Source organism: Opisthorchis viverrini, assembly GCF_000715545.1.
Source record: "Opisthorchis viverrini unplaced genomic scaffold opera_v5_1, whole genome shotgun sequence".
Classification (NCBI taxonomy): domain Eukaryota; kingdom Metazoa; phylum Platyhelminthes; class Trematoda; order Opisthorchiida; family Opisthorchiidae; genus Opisthorchis; species Opisthorchis viverrini.
The window spans coordinates 7,480,511-7,498,317 of NW_008751657.1; the positions used below are offsets into that span (position 1 = coordinate 7,480,511).

The 17,807-nt window shown below is 44.0% G+C and overlaps 1 protein-coding gene across 1 annotated transcript in view; it reads left to right on the top strand.

Moving 5' to 3' along the window:
* The window catches only part of T265_00127 (hypothetical protein), a gene marked incomplete at both ends in the record, with an annotated part of 43,959 nt that overhangs the window by 22,780 nt on the left and 3,372 nt on the right, over positions 1-17,807 (top strand). Inside the window, 4 exons of the mRNA XM_009163784.1 lie at positions 1,015-1,560; positions 3,487-3,913; positions 9,496-9,680; positions 14,849-15,876. Of these exons, the coding sequence (XP_009162048.1) occupies positions 1,015-1,560; positions 3,487-3,913; positions 9,496-9,680; positions 14,849-15,856 (2,166 nt within the window). The remainder of the gene's footprint in view (positions 1-1,014; positions 1,561-3,486; positions 3,914-9,495; positions 9,681-14,848; positions 15,877-17,807) is intronic.

Below are 17,807 nucleotides of genomic sequence, written 5' to 3' on the forward strand. Positions count from 1 at the left end.
CACATCGTACGGATCCTTGGGGAGGTTCTAGTTCTCGAATCCGCCGTTCATGCTGGCACATGATAGGGGTTCCTCCCACTAGATAAGGAAAGGGATTCCATTTCACTCAACAAGGGGGCGAGATGGCCCAGGTGGTTAGAGCGCGAATTTACTGACCGAACTTTTCGTGGTTCGAAACCTAACTTGCACGGAGTCGGTAGCAGCTCCAAACTCCATGCAGCCGGTAGACTGTTGGATACCGAGCTCTCCTTGTTGGAAATCGTCAGCAGTTCATATCTTACGGATCCTTGGGGAGATTCTAGTTCTCGAATTTGCCGTTCATGCTGGCAGATGATAGGGGTTTCTCCCACTAGATAAGGAAAGGGATTCCATTTTCACTCAACAAGGGGGCGAGATGGCCCAGGTGGTTAGAGCGCGAATTTACTGACCGAATTTTTCGTGGTTCGAAACCTACCTCTGCCTCTCGACTTCCCCTGTCTAGGCTTGGGCAACCTGGCAGTATCCCAGCCCTCGTGCTTCCTTCGGTTGGCATGGTAGCAAGGCACCGGTAGGGTGCTACAGCTGAACGCTTTCTTTTCTTTTGACTCCACAAACGTAACTAAGCTTGGAGCAGATGTACCCGTTTCAAGTTTGTCTCGCAGTTACACGTTCATTAGGGTGCAGTCGGTTGTTGAATGTCCTGGACATCCGCTCCGTGAGCCAATTCGGCTGAGATCTGTGTCGGTAACCAGTTACTTAGCTTTTCAGTGTACGTCTAAATGCATCCGATTCTTTCAAGGCACTTCTCAGGCATGAGTGATCAGTTATTGTTCTAACAATGTCGATCCCTACGGAAGTCCTTCTATTTAGTTCCCATGTTTGCTTTGAAGTCTCGGATTCGACATTGACTACAGTCTACACTTCCTGAAGCCGATTGATTTCGTTACACAAGGGCAGCACACAGATTCTGATAGCTCACATGAGATCAACTTATCAAGTTTGCTAATAAGATATCATCACTCTTCTCTCTTGCAGTCTTCTGAACTGTGTCGATTCGCACTCAGTCACACTCCCCTGAGTGTCAGCAATTTTCTGGGACTTAGCTTCTTTGGTCTGTGCTTGGACTGCTTGTCTTTACGAGACTGCAGTCTTTCTGGCCAGGCTCTATTCGGTTTGGTTCGTTGGCTCCGACTCCTCTTATCCTCAACCAGTCTAGAACCGCCTGGACGGGACAAATCCAACGGGGGTGTTCGAAATCACAGACGCCAATCAAACGGTCGCCACGCGAGGCCCACCCGGACTGATGTGACCAGATTTTCCAACAAGCACCCATCCATTTGGGAATTGAAGTTGGACTTATCATTTAACAAGCTTAACGTTACGGATGCAGAAACTCTATTGATGCTCATACGCCATCAGATTCTGGTCCCACGAGTAACGCATTCGCCACACCATATGCCACCGTCAGGAAAGGACACGTCAGAAGAAGCTTCTGAAAGCCCCACCCCACCCGAAGAATTGTTGCCGGTTGGTGGTATAGGCTTTCTCATAGACCTGGATGTGTCGAACAATAATCTCGGAGTAAGTTCGTAACACCTAGCGTTCAGTTGTGAGCCTGCATTTTACATGGGTTTTCTGGTGTGCAAATTCTCAGCTTTACCAACTCGATATTGCTCACACGTTAATGCCTGTGCTGATCATCGGATGGCTGATAGTTGGTATCCACACGGCCTCTCAATCGACGTTGTAATATCCTAGCCCTCGGTTGATAGGGAGCCAATCAATGAAAAGATGCGATGGTTGGATAACCAGTAGTTTTCATTATCTTTGAAGAGCCAAGAACCGTTCGATACCATCTGCCAACCCTACTAGTGTAATCCACAGTTAGGGAAACTAGGGCTAGGATATATGTTCACCGAAGTCGAACTCATGGTCGTTTCGATGAAGAAAATCCACTGTTAAACCACACACTGTCATTCTTACCTGACTCCTAGCTGGGTGAGATCAGTTCTGCAATCCAATTGGTTACGTTGGAAAACGTTCAACCTATGAAGTTTGCTATCGACGTTGACGGTAACGTTCAGAATGCTTCTGTCTCTGTATTTATGCCCGGTCTTCATGGACGAGTTGTATGTGGGCGTAAACCAATGTTGTTCGGAAAAGCGACCACTTTTGCAGTGGTTTCACCGTATTGAAGTAGCATATCTGAGCTATTTTGCGAGTTGAGTAGCGAACCGAGATGATATTTCTTTAGCTTCTGGGCGAGATGACCCGAGTGGTTAGAGTGCGAATTTACTGACCGAAATTTTCGTGGTTCGAACCCTACCTCTGCCACTCGACTTCCCCTGTATAGGCTTGGGCGACCTGGCAGTATCCCAGTCCTCGTGCTTCCTCTGGGTGGCATGGCAGCTAGGCACTGGAAGGGTGTTACAGCTGAACGATTTTTTCTTTGGTTTCTCGTGAAAATACTTGAAACTAATAGAAATTTTGCTGTTGAATTGCAGTTTTCTCAAACCTGCTTTCAGATAAAAAACTGTTTAGTGGATTCTGGACAAGGTGCAGCGGGTTTATGGACACAATTTGCGGCATCTTTATGAGCATAATTTACAAAATGGAGTCTAGTTAGGCTTCAGAGGTTCATACTCTTCCAAGTGTTCCGGAATTAAAACAACCAATCCTGTGTTGTGTCATCAGCATGTATTTTCGAATCTGTTGCGCCAAATTCTTATACCAACAGTTTCTTGTAGGAAGGTTTGGGGGCTTGATAGTGCATCTGAGTGTATCGGAGTCAGTCGTAAAGAAATACATGTGAATGGTTTTCCATCAGGGGGTACTGATGTTTCTTTTTTGACAGAGCGCTTAACATCCTGATCTCATGACATACAACCGCGTGAGCTGTGCCTAGCTTCTTCAGTATGAAGAGGAGAGCGGCTTCCTTAGTTTTCTGTGACGATTGTAAACGACTATGGTACCAGATCTACGCAGGCTCTCTTTTTGGAGCCAGGTTCCCTGTAACATGCAGCATGGTATCAGTGACGACAGCATCTGATAATGGTAAACGTCGATCGCAAACTGACTTATAATGGCACGGATGACCATATACTGAATCCTGGATATCATGAATTCATCGTGGACCGCCTTACCTCATCTGATTAGTTTCCCCGTTTACTTACTTATGACCATAATCAGGCGGCTGTGGGAAATTCACCAATACCGAATCACTTACTTTACCGCTGGATCCAACAGGACCGTCTCATCTTGAAGCTAATTTTCAGGTAACTGCGGTCACCGGTGAAGGATAAGCGTGGAAACCCTTTTCGAATTGAATCGTTCCATATTCTATTTTAGTTTGGATAATCCCTTTTAAATGTGCTTCCTTTTTACAGGCGTTCCTCTTGCAGCTCAAGTCTTCTTGCTGCCTCTCATCGATCTGGCTAGGCCTGTTGAACTTGTCTTACATTGATCATCTAGTTACTGATCTCTTTCGTTCCTCTCCTCCTTAATTAGGATGATGGCCTTCGTGTACTATGCACTGGCCTGCTACAATGCTATCGTAACCGCTTGCGCCAAGTTCACTCAGAGCAGCCAACCGTAACAGGACAGGAAGCAGTTGAAGATGTGTCCTCCATCTCCACTGATGACTGTCCCAGCTCTTTCACTCACTCATCAGACGAAGTATCAGTGTGTGTGCGTGGGTTGGAGCGACTCTGCGTGGCGAACAACGGCTTAACGGCGTCTGGGATGCAGATTGTCGCGTTGCTTCTCATGCAAACCCCCCAACGTTTGGTTCCTCTAGTTGGAGGTCTTGTTAGCCTGGATCTGAGCAACAACCCTGGAATTCGTGATGAGGGGACTGAAATCTTGTGCGATGGTCTTATAAGAAATCACAGTCTGAAGGAGCTGTACCTCCGTGCAATCCGGATGTCATTTACCGGTGAGTTGGAATATGCTTATGCGGTTTTTCGCCACTAACCGGTATATCATCCGCCGAATACTGTATTGCTTGTGGTTTATTTGGACCAGATCATAACATATCCTTTGAAAGTTCCTTTCCACTTCGAAGAGTGTTAGATAATAGGTCGATGAGTAGTGTTCAGAGGAGTCCTGTTTCAACGATTGATTTTTTCGAAAAGGCTCTCTGCGCGAAGTTCGTATAGAAATGTCTATACCCAACTTTTACCCAATTGGACCACTTTGGCAGCATCCCTTTTTGCGACTTTTCAGCTTTGTTGTGAATATAATTTTCGCCACCTGATTAGTTGCTTTTCAGTTTATCTGTAAGTAATGAGTAACCAGTCCTCTGAGACTGACTGCCATACTTCGCTTCACGGAAATAATTGTGCTGCCACATTTCATATGCACTTTACATAGGCGAAATGAAAAGTTTTAGTGTCAAACTGAGTTGAACGAGTGCAGAATCCCAGGTTTGCAGACCAACCAATCGATGTGGTCGAAAAGTCACCCTTGCGGTAGTCTTTAGGCTGAAATTATTTTAATCCTAACATCTGGCGCCCAGGGTGCTATTCGTTTATTCATCCTGTGCATACGAGTACAGTTTACCCATCAAGTGCAGTAGCGTGTTAATAAACCATTTTGTAAATACCTTTCACCGCTGATATGATTTGTCCTTGGACCCTCTGTTCGATAGCATAAAGTTACCAACCCGAATACGTTGGTTAATGCTCTGTGTATCAGAAACAATTGTTCAAGATGCATGCACAGTGGTTGGGCTAACCACCCAATCACTCTCCACTCGCTTCCGGATGCGCACCTCTGGTGGTTTAGAGGCTGCTTCGGCAGGATGTGTAAGGGTTAGTGTCATCCTAAGTCACCGGAAGAATCCTCGCTTGGCCGGATACCCGTTGAGAGTGGCCTCCGTGCGGTTCGTCTGGCAACGTCTGTGAAGGAGTCACATAAATGGGGAATTGATCGATACCTTTTTGTCATGTCTGCTTACACCCAAACTGACTGTCTTCCGAGGGATTCTGTTTTGGGGGAATTACTAAAGGATATTAAAGATACCCACACATTGGCGGCTACACTTCCCCTACAGGAGCTCCGTGAACCATATTAGCCGTTTACACTAATTCCTAACGTTTACGACTCATAGCCATTAGCAGACGGCAGTTGGCAACATGAGTGAATTTGCGGGTGAGATCTTTGGGGATTTGGCTTAGCGCGAAACCCACTTCTCAGCAATCATCAGGCCATCCATTCGGTTAGATGACTGTTAGAACGGTCAGTAGTTAGATGACCCTATAAAAATTTAACAGGTGTATCAGAAATTTTTTCCTGGGGCTCATTTCGATTCTGCTACAAAAGCCTCGTCTTGTCAAATGAGTAAGTTACCAAGTTGTCTATTTTTGTGAGACACAAAGACAGTTGAACGAATCGACAGTTGGTTCACAAAAGTTCAGTGGCTGTTCAAACCATTCGGTGGCCGCATGGTTCCGTCATGGATACCTATACTCAGCTGATTAGTTCCAAGCAGGACGAATGACTTGTGACTTAGATCTCCTGGATCTAGCAATATCTCTTTCACAAACAGCTTGACTACTCACTAGCAGTCATATGAATGTCCAAATAAGTTAGCTAAAGAACGAGACCTAAGTGTATCTGTTTAACTTATGTCATCGCATATTTATCAAGTTTTCATCTGTTCAATTTATGACACCATTGTCTCAGCCTTGACCTCAAAAGTGTACGCACGACATCATGACCGGTTCATCTGAATAGCAAACTTTGCTGTACTCCTTTCACGGTATCGACATATATCGAAAACCACTCACACGTGCTCGAAAATAGATGTTTGTTCTTTGTGAGCTATCAACGAGCCGTTGCATTCCACCAAAGTGGTTCGTATCAACACAACGTAAAGCAACCGAGATTTATCAGATTTTAATAGCGATGTTTTCGTTTTAAACGTCCAGTTTGCTGTCAGCCCACTGCATGGCGAAACGTGTCGGTGGCCTTGAGGCTAACGTCTTACGATCTCGCCATCATTATTTCTTTAATGGTCACATATGTACGCACAATGTTGGTGAACAGTTCAAGGACGGGTGGTCATGGCTTTCCGTAGCACCCGATCGTTTACACTAACCAATTTGTCCATCGTGCACACGTGTACTGTGTACATAGTTACTTTCACTTTGAGACCGTATAAAATTTCGAGAGAGAAAAACCTATTGTTGGTCCCAGGTTTTGGTGTATTCTGGGTATCTTTGGTTGATTTTCAAAGCCCTCATGTGACTACTCTCTTTTCTTCTTCAACCTAAGAAATGTACATTTGGAAAAAAAGATGAACGAGCCCTCAAGCTGAGTGGTATTGATATTAAGCCATAAACTCCAGTTAGTGTGTAAAATGCCTAGACGGTGCGAAGTCCTTAAGAGGCCACATCAGTGTTTCGTCGGAACAGAGGTTTCAGCAAACCCACTGGCCTTTATTTTTGTCAGAATTTCAGCGTTGTGGACTTCTAGTTGTTACTCTTTGTGGATTAGTACTGACGCATCTCCGAACTTTAGAACACGGTTGGGGACGCACAGACGTATTACGATGACGTCTTATACATGTTCAAAAGGATCAAGCTTCGGTTTGTGAGTTGCCTGATTAACTGCTGAAATGATCCAAAACAAAGGCTGTGGTTGCTTCACGCAGTTTTTGAATGCATTTTCATGTTGGGACAACTTGTCTCTAAATGAGTCTCTGGGTATCTTTGGTAGGTTGATAAACGCAGACCGCAGCTTATGCACTCACCTTGTGAAACATCACCAATAATCTTCTGGGTGTTTTATGTGGTTCGACTTTCCAAACTTCTGGTTTGAGTGGTTGTCTTCAACAACCAAAAAGCATGACTAATTGATGTGTCCTGATAAGCTCCTCATGGGCGTTCCGCAACATTTGCGACTTGAGGAGAAGTCAGTTCAGTTGACCCTTTCGTCCTGTTTTCAGCAGAAACTAGACTTTTTAACGACACTGAATTTACTTGCTTGTGACCTCCGAACTACGTTCTATCTGACCGTTTTCATTTCAGAGGTAGTCCGTGCTTTTATTTACTCATTGTTCTCCACTTCAGACTCCTCATTCCTTGATATCTTTATCCACTTTGTTTACCGCCGCACTATCTCGGAGACTTCAGCTTCCACCATTTCGAACTGTTAAGCATCGTTGGCTGCGTCGCTTTCGTTGCAAAATGTTTTCCCCACACTTTTCTCCGTACATGTATTGTGTACGGTCCCACAAATCCTTCCTACACATCCCTCCTAACCCATCACTTCGCCAACCATACCGAGCTCTTCAGACCTCTGATCAATGCATTTTCTCTCCCGAATTCTTCATGCTCTTCGATGTTTTTCAGCTATGCCCAGTTTCGATTTCTTGCATAATAACTGCTGAATTGTTGCATTCCGGTGACAAGTGACTTCCGCTAGTGACTTGAATGAAGGTATGCCCCAGCTTATTCCTCAATTTTCCAGTCGTTTAACGTTTTCTTCCCGAATAGTTCAGTCATGTCTATATACTAACTGAGGGTCATTTGTGTAAGTGAGCTGCTCCCCTTAACTGTTGCGGTTGTTTACTTTTCTGGAACTTTTGAAATGCACTGTCAACAAACCAAAGCTTACAAGCTTTCTAATGCTCCAGCTGCAAGTAACTTGCTCCAAAATGTAACGTACGCCTTTAGTACCAACATTTCTACTCATATGTGGCACACGTTTTCTTCACATCCCCTTTACATACATAGAATGAACTGGTCGCAGATTATTCTGTCCTGATTTCTTCCATATACCCCAACCCACTGTAGTAATTTCTTCCACAACCTGCTGTCATTTTTCCAGCTCACCAATCACCACGAATAACATTCTTTGTTTCTCTGTTCCATCCTCTCCCTCGATGGCTCGGAGCCCCTTGTCTGGGTGGCGTCCATCTGACCGTTTCGAACTTGTGCACAGAGCTTGCGTCAGTTGCGTACGACTTGCTACTATCTCACAGCACAGGTACCTTTCTGGAATTTTTCTGAGTACTTTCAATGTACTCCCAGTCTTGAAACATGACTTCTGAACTATGAGGACTAAGTGATCACTAATACGGATGTGGCTGTAACCGCTCCGTAGGTGGTATATTAGCATACATGTTGCATACAGGCTTTCTGCCATCCTATCCTCTAGCAAAACTGAGCTCGCTAGACGTCTGGAACGCTTTTTACCGGGTCTGGAACTAAAGCTTGATAAACTGGATCGGTGACTACCTCGACGGTAGCTTTATGTGTATTCGCCAGAGGTTTTTTTCACGGTAATTCCTCAGTTTCATCCCTTAATTCACTTCCGCCTTCTATCCGAAAACCCTGCTTCATTGCGAATTTCTGACGATCGCACTTCAAACATCCCCCATCGTGGAGCTTGACCATGTTTATATGTCTTAGTAAGCTCCAAGCTGTGGTAAAATACCCTCTATATATCCCCATTGTCCTCTAAATTTGTTTGTTTTGTTGTGGTGTCGTGAGTTGCCACTCTACTGTTTTCTCCTTGGCCACCTATCCCCACTGTGGTTTGTCAAGTAGCAGCTTTTAGTGTTCATATTTATCCTCACGATGGGCTGAGAAGCACATGTCTTAGTAAGCTCCAAGCTGTGGTAAAATACCCTCTATATATCCCCATTGTCCTCTAAATTTGTTTGTTTTGTTGTGGTGTCGTGAGTTGCCACTCTACTGTTTTCTCCTTGGCCACCTATCCCCACCTGTGGTTTGCAAGTAGCATCTTTTAGTGTTCATATTTATCCTCACGATGGGCTGAGAAGCACCGAACTAACATGGCTCGATTTTGATTGGCCCACATTCTGACCAATAAGGGCATGCCCTCGTTTTATCGGTAGGCGGTTCCTTACGCACCCGTCCAATTGACGTGATGTTCGCTTATTTCGCGACAGTTGCTTTCAACGAAGTTTGCCTTCTATCTCGAGAATACCTTACCTCACTTCTTTTGCGCAAAGTCCGAATCCACTTCACGGCAGTATACTGTTGTCATGTTCAGAATTGGTCTCCCTTTCCGTCTTTCCATCTCAACTGACTCCACGAGAAAAGCATTAGTGTTATTGCTACTCCCTCCTTAACCAATGATTTATAACTGCTATCCATGCATAGAAATATCGCATCTGTATGTTCTACGGCTATTCTGAACAGGTCTCTGCCGTCTTCCTCTATCGGACTTCCAATGGCATCAGTCGTCTTTGCACTTCAGGTCATCCCTCCCAAGTTGCTCCATAGCCGCCTCCTCTGTTCCAGGGCGCGTTATTTATCGGAATTCTCAACCTCTTTGTGCATTGCCCCCTTTGTATAATCCCCACTTTTTCAAGACTTATGTCAACATTGATCCCAATAAAGTACATTGAACATTTTGCGTTTTTTGTGTTGTTTGTTTTTTATTACCATTTTATACAGGTCTCCGATAGTAGATCACTTACTGTTCCGATTCATGCTTAGGTATAATGAAACAGTTCCTTGTTTTTTTCCTTGTATACTATAGGTATTTTTGCCCTTTCTGGCTTCTTGAGCGAATCCAAGTGTTTGCGTATGTTGGACATTCGTTCAAACCAACTGGATCTCGCTGGTCTTATGGCTTTGTCAAAAACCCTGGCTCTGAATTTCACTCTAACCGGCTTCCTTTCTGACGCACGAAGTTTCTCAGCATCGGACAGTTCTCTCCTTGCGGTGAGCGTGCGTTTTAACGGTCTTGTTTTGCGATTTCATGGGTATGCACTCTCCCCAGTTGTCCGGCGTAGTGTGAAATTTCACAAACTCAGGCTCCTTGTAATCTTGCGAGCTGCACTTTGTTAACACTGAGATCAGCATCTTTCTGTAAAATTGTTTGTTAATTATTTCCACACCAACTCTTGTGAAATTCGGCTAAACTTTTCGTCAAGAGGTCAGTATCGGTGAGCACAACACGAAAATTACCAATGTTGTTGTGCTGGCAACCTGTTGTTCATATTTCACCAAACTACTGATATTGATGCATCTGCCAGGTGGACATATTGGTCAACCACATCTGCCGTACCATCTTCTCAATTTTTCACGAACACATTAAGTTTTGCATGATTAAAAGTGCAACTGAGTTATACGTTTCGTCTAATATTGTTAACATCTTCCTGGAATTCGATCTACATATAACCCTTTTCAATGTCTGCAAGTGGACGCCTTGGGAGAATTTCAATCCCATGGACGGTGAAGGCAGCTTTGGATTGGTTTGTCAGCAACGAATTTAAAGAGACTCTAGGCTGGTTTTCAGTTCAAGAAAGACAGCCGCTGTTGACTGTTGAAAGCAGCGGCTCTGTTTCAGCACATTTCAGATGAACGCGTAGTTTAGAGACCTCCACCCCAGCCCAAAGCCACCTTGATTGTCGAAAAGATACTGTTTGCGAGTAGGACCGGAGATCATTCTGGAGAATAAAGCTACTGGACTGTTGTCCCAGTGCTTTTTGCACATTGACAGATGGAAGCACTCCATTCTGAGATTTTTTATATATCGTTCCGTACTACCTGTAAAGTTCCGTCAAACAGACTATTAAAGCGTCAGGGGCAGTATCAGAGGCAAGCTATCCGGGTCAGGTTCCTTGTCAATCCTAAGGAAGATATTTTGTTGTCCTTATTTCCTTTCCTTTGGGGGAAGGATATCCACATCTCTGTTCCCCTGAATTGCAAGAGACAAGGTAAACTGTTCGGCTCACCATTCCGGATGACGTTTCTGAGTAGATTGTTGGGTGTTCCTTTATGTCCCAACAGTTTGTTATGTTGGTCTTCCTCACTTACTAGTTGTCTCAGACTTTTCCAGGAGATGCTTGTTCGCAAGTGTATTGCAGATGACTTATACGCATTTCGCATTGTTATGGTGGCATACCGATTTGTTGTCGATTTCGTGGTCCGACTAATTTGTTAGCTCAACTGTTCGACAAATTATGGAATCGAACCATTCTGCAAGCGATGGCATTTCGAATAGGGGTCACTAATTTGTTAGCTCAACTGGAGTGTATCTGTTCGACAAATTATGGAATCGAACCCCTCTGCAAGCGATGGCATTTCGAATAGGGGTCCAACCATTGGTGATTCGATTCGAATAGCCTCTTCAGGGTTTCTAAAATGAACAGTTTACTGTTAACCTGTGTACGCTTCTCCTAAACACGCGGTGCAATAAAATTCTGTATCCTCGACCCGACCCTTCTGAATCTATCATTTTATGCACCCCAATGTCTGGACTTAATTAGGTAGAACGTTGTCCAGTTATTTCGGCAGCTACCAACAGGGTTGGCGTGGATTCGCATTCTACCACGCGTACGCGCATGGAAGTCTAGTATGACCTTGTTTGACCTTGTTATCCTACTTTATACTTCGTCACACTTCCAGGGACGTATAGCAATCCTTCTCAAAAGACCCTGAATAGTGGACATTTCCTCAGCACGCTTTCGGACGGATTTCCATAGTACATTGACTCCTAATGTTTTTCGTGTCACGACCCATTTTTGTAATCAATCAAGTAATCGGCGCCCCACATTCATAGTTATTTCATCACCCCGTCAAGTCGCCAGCCCGTCAATTTACCGTTTAGTATATTCCGTCAGTTTTGTTGATGCGTTGGATGGCATACGTACATGTGAGAGTTTGTTGATTTCCCTTTTCTCTAATTTATGAGCTTTTAGTGTTGAACATAATCTTCCAAAAAATTTAGAACACATGAGGTCGATTGGTTATCAAAACTGTTCAGCTTCACATCCATGCATTCAGCGTGTGACCTGCTCAACGCTGTCCCGAACGGTGCTACCATGCACTTCGCTTGCGAGAAAGCCCAAAAAGCAGTTATACACAATGGGTGACCACATCACAGAGTTACTCTTGCTGTTTGAGTGCGGCTGTATGATGGTATGAGCGTACCGTCCGTGTTGAGTTCAATGACTGACAATGTAGATTGTGCCCATTATGGTGTTGAACTTACCTCGGTTTGAACCCGTATGACCAAAACAACGTTTACCGACCGTCTGTTATAGGGGCCTTGTCAAATCCTCCGTGTGGCTGTTCACCACAAGGTGCAATAGCCTCACCTTTTCATTCCATTAAAACGGTTCGGGCTGCAGAACCTTGGAGCTTTTGGTCATACGAAGTATGTGTCAACAGTTTGTTCAACAGTTTGCTGGCAAATTTGAAAAGCTGAATAAACAGTTTTAGAAACCGCATTGTTTACTCTGGGAGGAGACCAGATACATTGGTTGTGTCTTCTGAGCTGAATCACTATACAACTTATGCGTTTCATGGAGTGCTATCTAATGAAGGCAATCACAATAATAGTGCTTGAAATTAGGACGTTTGCTTCGATGTCCTTGGCTAACTCTTCGCTGCTGCCAGTCTCTTGTGTTTGTTATGTATGCACATATGACTGTGTCAGATATTTGGTTGTGCAACCTGTCACTAAAATCGAAAATCTAGTATCACACACACATAGATGCAACTTGGAATGAGGTTGGGTGTAGCTGAACACCAGGAATGAAGCGACAGAGTTTACTGTAACAAAGTCAAATTATTAGTTTACTGATCAGGGAACTCAGGATAACTCAGGAATTAGGGTTCCAAACTTTCGAAGGATAAGGAACACTTAGTTAGGTAAACAGTCTTCTAACCACCTTTGGAACAGGTCTCGCCAGTATCCCATAAAATTTAGACCACTACAGTTAATTCCCAATCACCACTACTCCTTTGTTACGAGACATTTGGGCTTAGTTCTGGGCGAGGATACCAATTGTCTTCCTTTCCAGTGTGGAATCTCTTGCCAGGTAGGCATGACGTGTGCTAATGGGCGTAATCTCATACCGCATCGGAAGTGGCTTGATGACACGTTTGTTTGCTGTGTACATGAGAACGGGCAAATAAGTGCCTGCTACGGTGTCTTCCTTTTGTGGAATCTCTTGCCAGGTAGGCATGACGTGTGCTAATGGGCGTAATCTCATACCGCATCGGAAGTGGCTTGATGACACACACGTTTGCTGTGTACATGAGAACGGGCAAATAAGTGCCTGCTACGGTTGATATATTGATTGGTACATGTTCTTCTAATCCTTTTCGAGCGATTCGACGAGCTGACGTTAGATCCCCACACCATCCACATTTTTGTTTCATCCATTCCAGGGAAGCTCGATTGCACAGCACTAAATTTTCAGATCATGCTTACTGCTTTCGCCTTTTAAACTAAAATGACTAGGGATTATCTATCAGCTCAAATCAGGAGAAATTCCGATGTGAAATTTCAGCTTTGGTTTGTCAAGTTGGCTTGAATTCTATCAAGCGAGAATCTTTTCTTTTCACGTCAGTCAGGGACCAGACTGACGTCACATTGTCATTCATACTTACATACCACTTGCATAGTTTTGGCTTAATAACGATCTAAGTCACATGCTGAGCGGAATCACATCATCGACATTCTTGTCCCTTTGAGGCCCCCAAATTAGGCAGGTACTGGGATGATTCAGGTGTGATTCACTTCAGAATTTTGGTCGAAGGTATACGGACGGAAAGCGAATAGACTCCAGTGGGAATAATGGAACTGGTGAACGAGATGGGATGATCCCTTGCTTAATCATACTCCATCCGTCCAAAGGATCTCTCTGTTCTTTTTGTCTTTTTTTACTTTCATGGCTGATTTTATCTATAAAAATCCATCCTCTGAAGCGTTTCATGACCTTCGGGTTGCTACCCATCACCGTATGATTTCCTACGTCCAGACACTTTACGACTAATTCATCGATCAGTGGTTTATATTCTTCAGTAAAGATAATGTATTTTACAACTTATAAAAAAACAAAACCCACGTTTCTCAACAGTCACACTATTTATGAGCTACAACACCTAAGTGGATTCAAAACTGTTTGAAGGTTGATTAGCTTAATTTAGAATTATTCACTTGAGAATGAGCTTGGTGTTAACAGGAGACTTACCTGAATCTAAGCAAAGTCTCTTGTTTGTGATATCCTTTAAAGGATTCGGCTGGTTCAGCTGGTATTCGGTTGGCACTTTCAAGTTCGTTTACAAAAAGGTTGCACATCTACGCTTACTTACAATCTTGTATTCGAGTAGGAAATAAGTCTGATGAACTCTTGGCAGTCACGCGCACCTGATATGTTCCAAGAAGGGCCATTCAATGAATTTTTTAGCAATCTTTTAAACGGTTTTGGAGCTCTGAACCTAAGGTGAGAAACCTAAGGAGACGGCCAACTACCTTTGTGATAAGTATGCAGGATTTTGTCGATTTCTTCGGCCAATCGATGTGTTTTTTGCGCCTTGGCATCACTTATACTCATCTAAATCTGAGATTTAATAAAGGTTCCGATGAAATCATTCGAACAAGCGAGATTTTGCCGAACAAAACCGGCAAATAACAGACTCAGCGAACAATCAAGAACTTCGCATTGATGTCATATATTCTGTTGAAGATTATGCTGCTCTGATTTGGCGAGACGAACTCGGTAGTTTGTTAAGACTTTCATACATCCACACACGGTTCCAGACTTTTTGTGGCGTTTTCGGCAACCAAGCGCACTCATAAAATACATTACATTCTGAATAGATTTCACTCCTGAGGAAATTTCAAAAGGGTCATTTTTCTGTGGTGATCTATTTTCGAAGGGCTTCCTTTTTTTCGCCTGTTTCCAGTTTTAATGCCCATCAGATGAAGGTCCAATCAAACTCGTATTCGCCATCGATCAGCTTAACCCGCTGCCCTGCAAAATGCTCGTAAATACCCCACTGCTCAAGGTTCTGAAAACGGTAGCTTTTTGATTGTTTTTGCGTCAGACGGATATCCGTATGGGTACTTTATTCATCACTTTTTACTCCTACAGACTGATGCAGAGCTCATTCTGTTCCTGATTGATGAAATTGATACCTATTTGCGACGTAATCGTGCGTTGCTTGAGGAAAGCGCTGATCCGCCCACCGTTACGACCACCACGGTCAGTACTAGTCCTTCCGGCAAACCAACAGACACCGTTAATGCAACTGTCGATGTGCAGTCATCGAGCACAGCTACTATCGGCAGCTTCTCTGACCCACGTGCCTGTTTATCAGAAGTGATCCTCAATCCCGCAGAATTCCAGGTAGCGCACGAGAAGTCGGATTCATCTAGCAAAATGGTCCCCTCTCAAAACGTTTTGAGTAATTTGAACAATACGAAGACATCCACCTTTGAGGACACAGAGCTCTTAGCCGTCGGCTCGTTTGGAACAGCTGATGTGCCATTGGGCTCCAGTGTCCATGAAGAAGACCCACCTGCCGCGCATTTCGTTGAGTCCGTGGTAGAGTGTGCTGGGTTGTGTACGGGGTCAGTTAAAGATCCCAATCAGTGGATGGTCGTACAAAAACAGTTGGATGATCATCCTGGAGCCCCCACTCAAACTCGCAAAAGTGAAAGCCGACTTATCGCAGTTTCTTCTCAAGAAGACGGCTTGTGTCGGTTTTACGGACAGGAGATTAATGCAGGACCAAGTGGATTACACTGTGTCAGTCTTCAGGAAGAGCTACCCGAACCGCATAGGGTGGAAAATGTGCTTGCAGAAAGAATCGCCAATGATGTCATTGATGGAAGTGCACGCTTGCCCAAGTGCGTGCATCACACCGGTATCTTTCCATCTATTGAACAGCAATGCGGGGATTCCTCTACCCCATATGCTCCCAAGTCTACCGGTATTAACCAACGGTCCGAATCGGGAACTGTAAGATCTTGTCAAGGTGGAGATGATTACGCCGACGGATCGGGGGGACTGCAAAAGCACGCTAAAGCGACGACACAGCAATCTACACGTTGGGACGATGGGGACTCTGTGGAACATCTCTCGACACCACAAACTTGACCCCTGTTCTGGTTGAGCAGGTGAGTGTACAATGTCTTTTTATCCAGCTCAGTATGTTGTGCTCGATAAAAGGGTGTCTACTTCTTTGTGAGTTTTTTGGGACACTGGAAACCACTGCTAATTCTCACACTGAAACGGAAGGTTAATAGACGTTGCGTTTTCAACCGTGTTCAAGAAATCACAGTTAGCGTGAAGAGTTCACTGTTTGTGTTCCATTTTTTGTTCTGATGAATTGTCCCTAGACGTGTGCGCCCTGTTTTGGTCAGCGTATCTCTGAGTTTACACGTTGTAACACTGAGAGGGTAAATTAAGCAATCTCCTAATTCTAGAAATGCGTAAGCTGTGGTGAAATTAAGCATTGAAACGGTCAGATGTTGATGCCGTTGACTCGTCTTAACTGTCCCTATGCCTACTCTTCACAGTGAGACATTTCGAACAACTTTTAACCATGGTTTCTTCTGTGGGTCCCAGAACCCACCTACTGAAACTAACGCATCTCTACCTTGCATCCGAGACGCAACTAAGTGCATATTTCCTGTGATCATTGGTTTCATTCGACCAATAACGTGTGTATGCAGTTGCATCTTCATAGGTCTAGACATCCAAAGTTAGTTGAATAGGAGGTGTTCACCAGTATGATTAAGAAATGCGGTAACTTTGGTATCAGAGCAAACACAAATATCCTCTCCCCGCAGTTGGTCAGCTCAACGGATGCACAATGCAGTCTTTTATCATTGTCAAACTCGCCAAACTAGGTCATACTTGTTCTTACAGATTTGGTGTCTAAACGTTCGGTTGTTTATTGATCGACCTCACTTTGTTGCTCGTTCTCAAGTGTTTTCGCCAGTATATTTGCTTCCCACGCCACGGACAAACACTGCTCCCTTCTAGTCGGCCATCTTTGACCACTCTATTTCCCCTGTTTAATTTTCCCATCCACAGGTAAAGCGAATTCTGTGTTTGTTGCATTCGGCCCGGGCCCGTTTTTATATCCAGTTGCACAAAATTAACGCTGTAAATGCCGTTGCACCCCTTAATGACTTTATTTTATTTCATCTTGCTTTGTTCTTTTCTTCCCCGTTTTTGTTGACATATCTACACACGAGGTTCTCTTGGTTTTCGTTCCGGCTGTGTTCATCCACCTCATTAATATTTGTCTTATGTCCACTGCCATTCTCACTTTCACCTTTCCGTTTTATCCTGTTTTTGGTCAATTGGTTAAGTACAAATTTATCTACAGCCTCTGTTTTTCGTTCATCGAGGTTGCTGTCTAATTGAACAGCATTAAACAACTATCGGTTTGGCTGGTTCTTTTCACACGGCAAAATCAGCTCATATAATTTCAAGAGGGACAAAGCTAGCCATGGGCTGTCCAAAGTTTTCCTCTACCTTGTGAGTAGTATCGCTCAAGTTGAAACTTGATCTGGCCTTGGCGCAGCCCATCGAGTTGGAGAATGACAAAGCGAGGGACTCAAGCGAATTTCAGATAGGTGTCTCATGGACACCGACCTAGTTTCCCAATGAGTGTTTATCACAACATACAATTAGGAAATAAGCTTGATGGAAATCCAGGGACTAGGTCTACCTGTTTAGTCCCAAGAAGCGCGCGAGACCGGCAATGGATGGTCCGGTGGTGATGTTAAGTGGTCTGTTGGGTCTGTTGATTCTTGTTGACTTGACATTCATTCTTACCTCTGTCTTCTATCATTCTTCGTTTTTTTTCGACTTGAAAGATTTACCATCATTGTGCGAACATTGGAATTAATCAAAACAAAGATCACACAAACGGCCTCCTTGTATTTGGTGGGGAAATACATAGAAACTTTCTGTACAAAAAACTGAACTTTTCGAATGGTTTTGTTCCGAAATCTGGTTTCGGACCGTAATAGTCTGTATGTTTAGATCTATTAATTGGTCTCATGTCACATTAGTGGTCGCACAGCTCCGACAG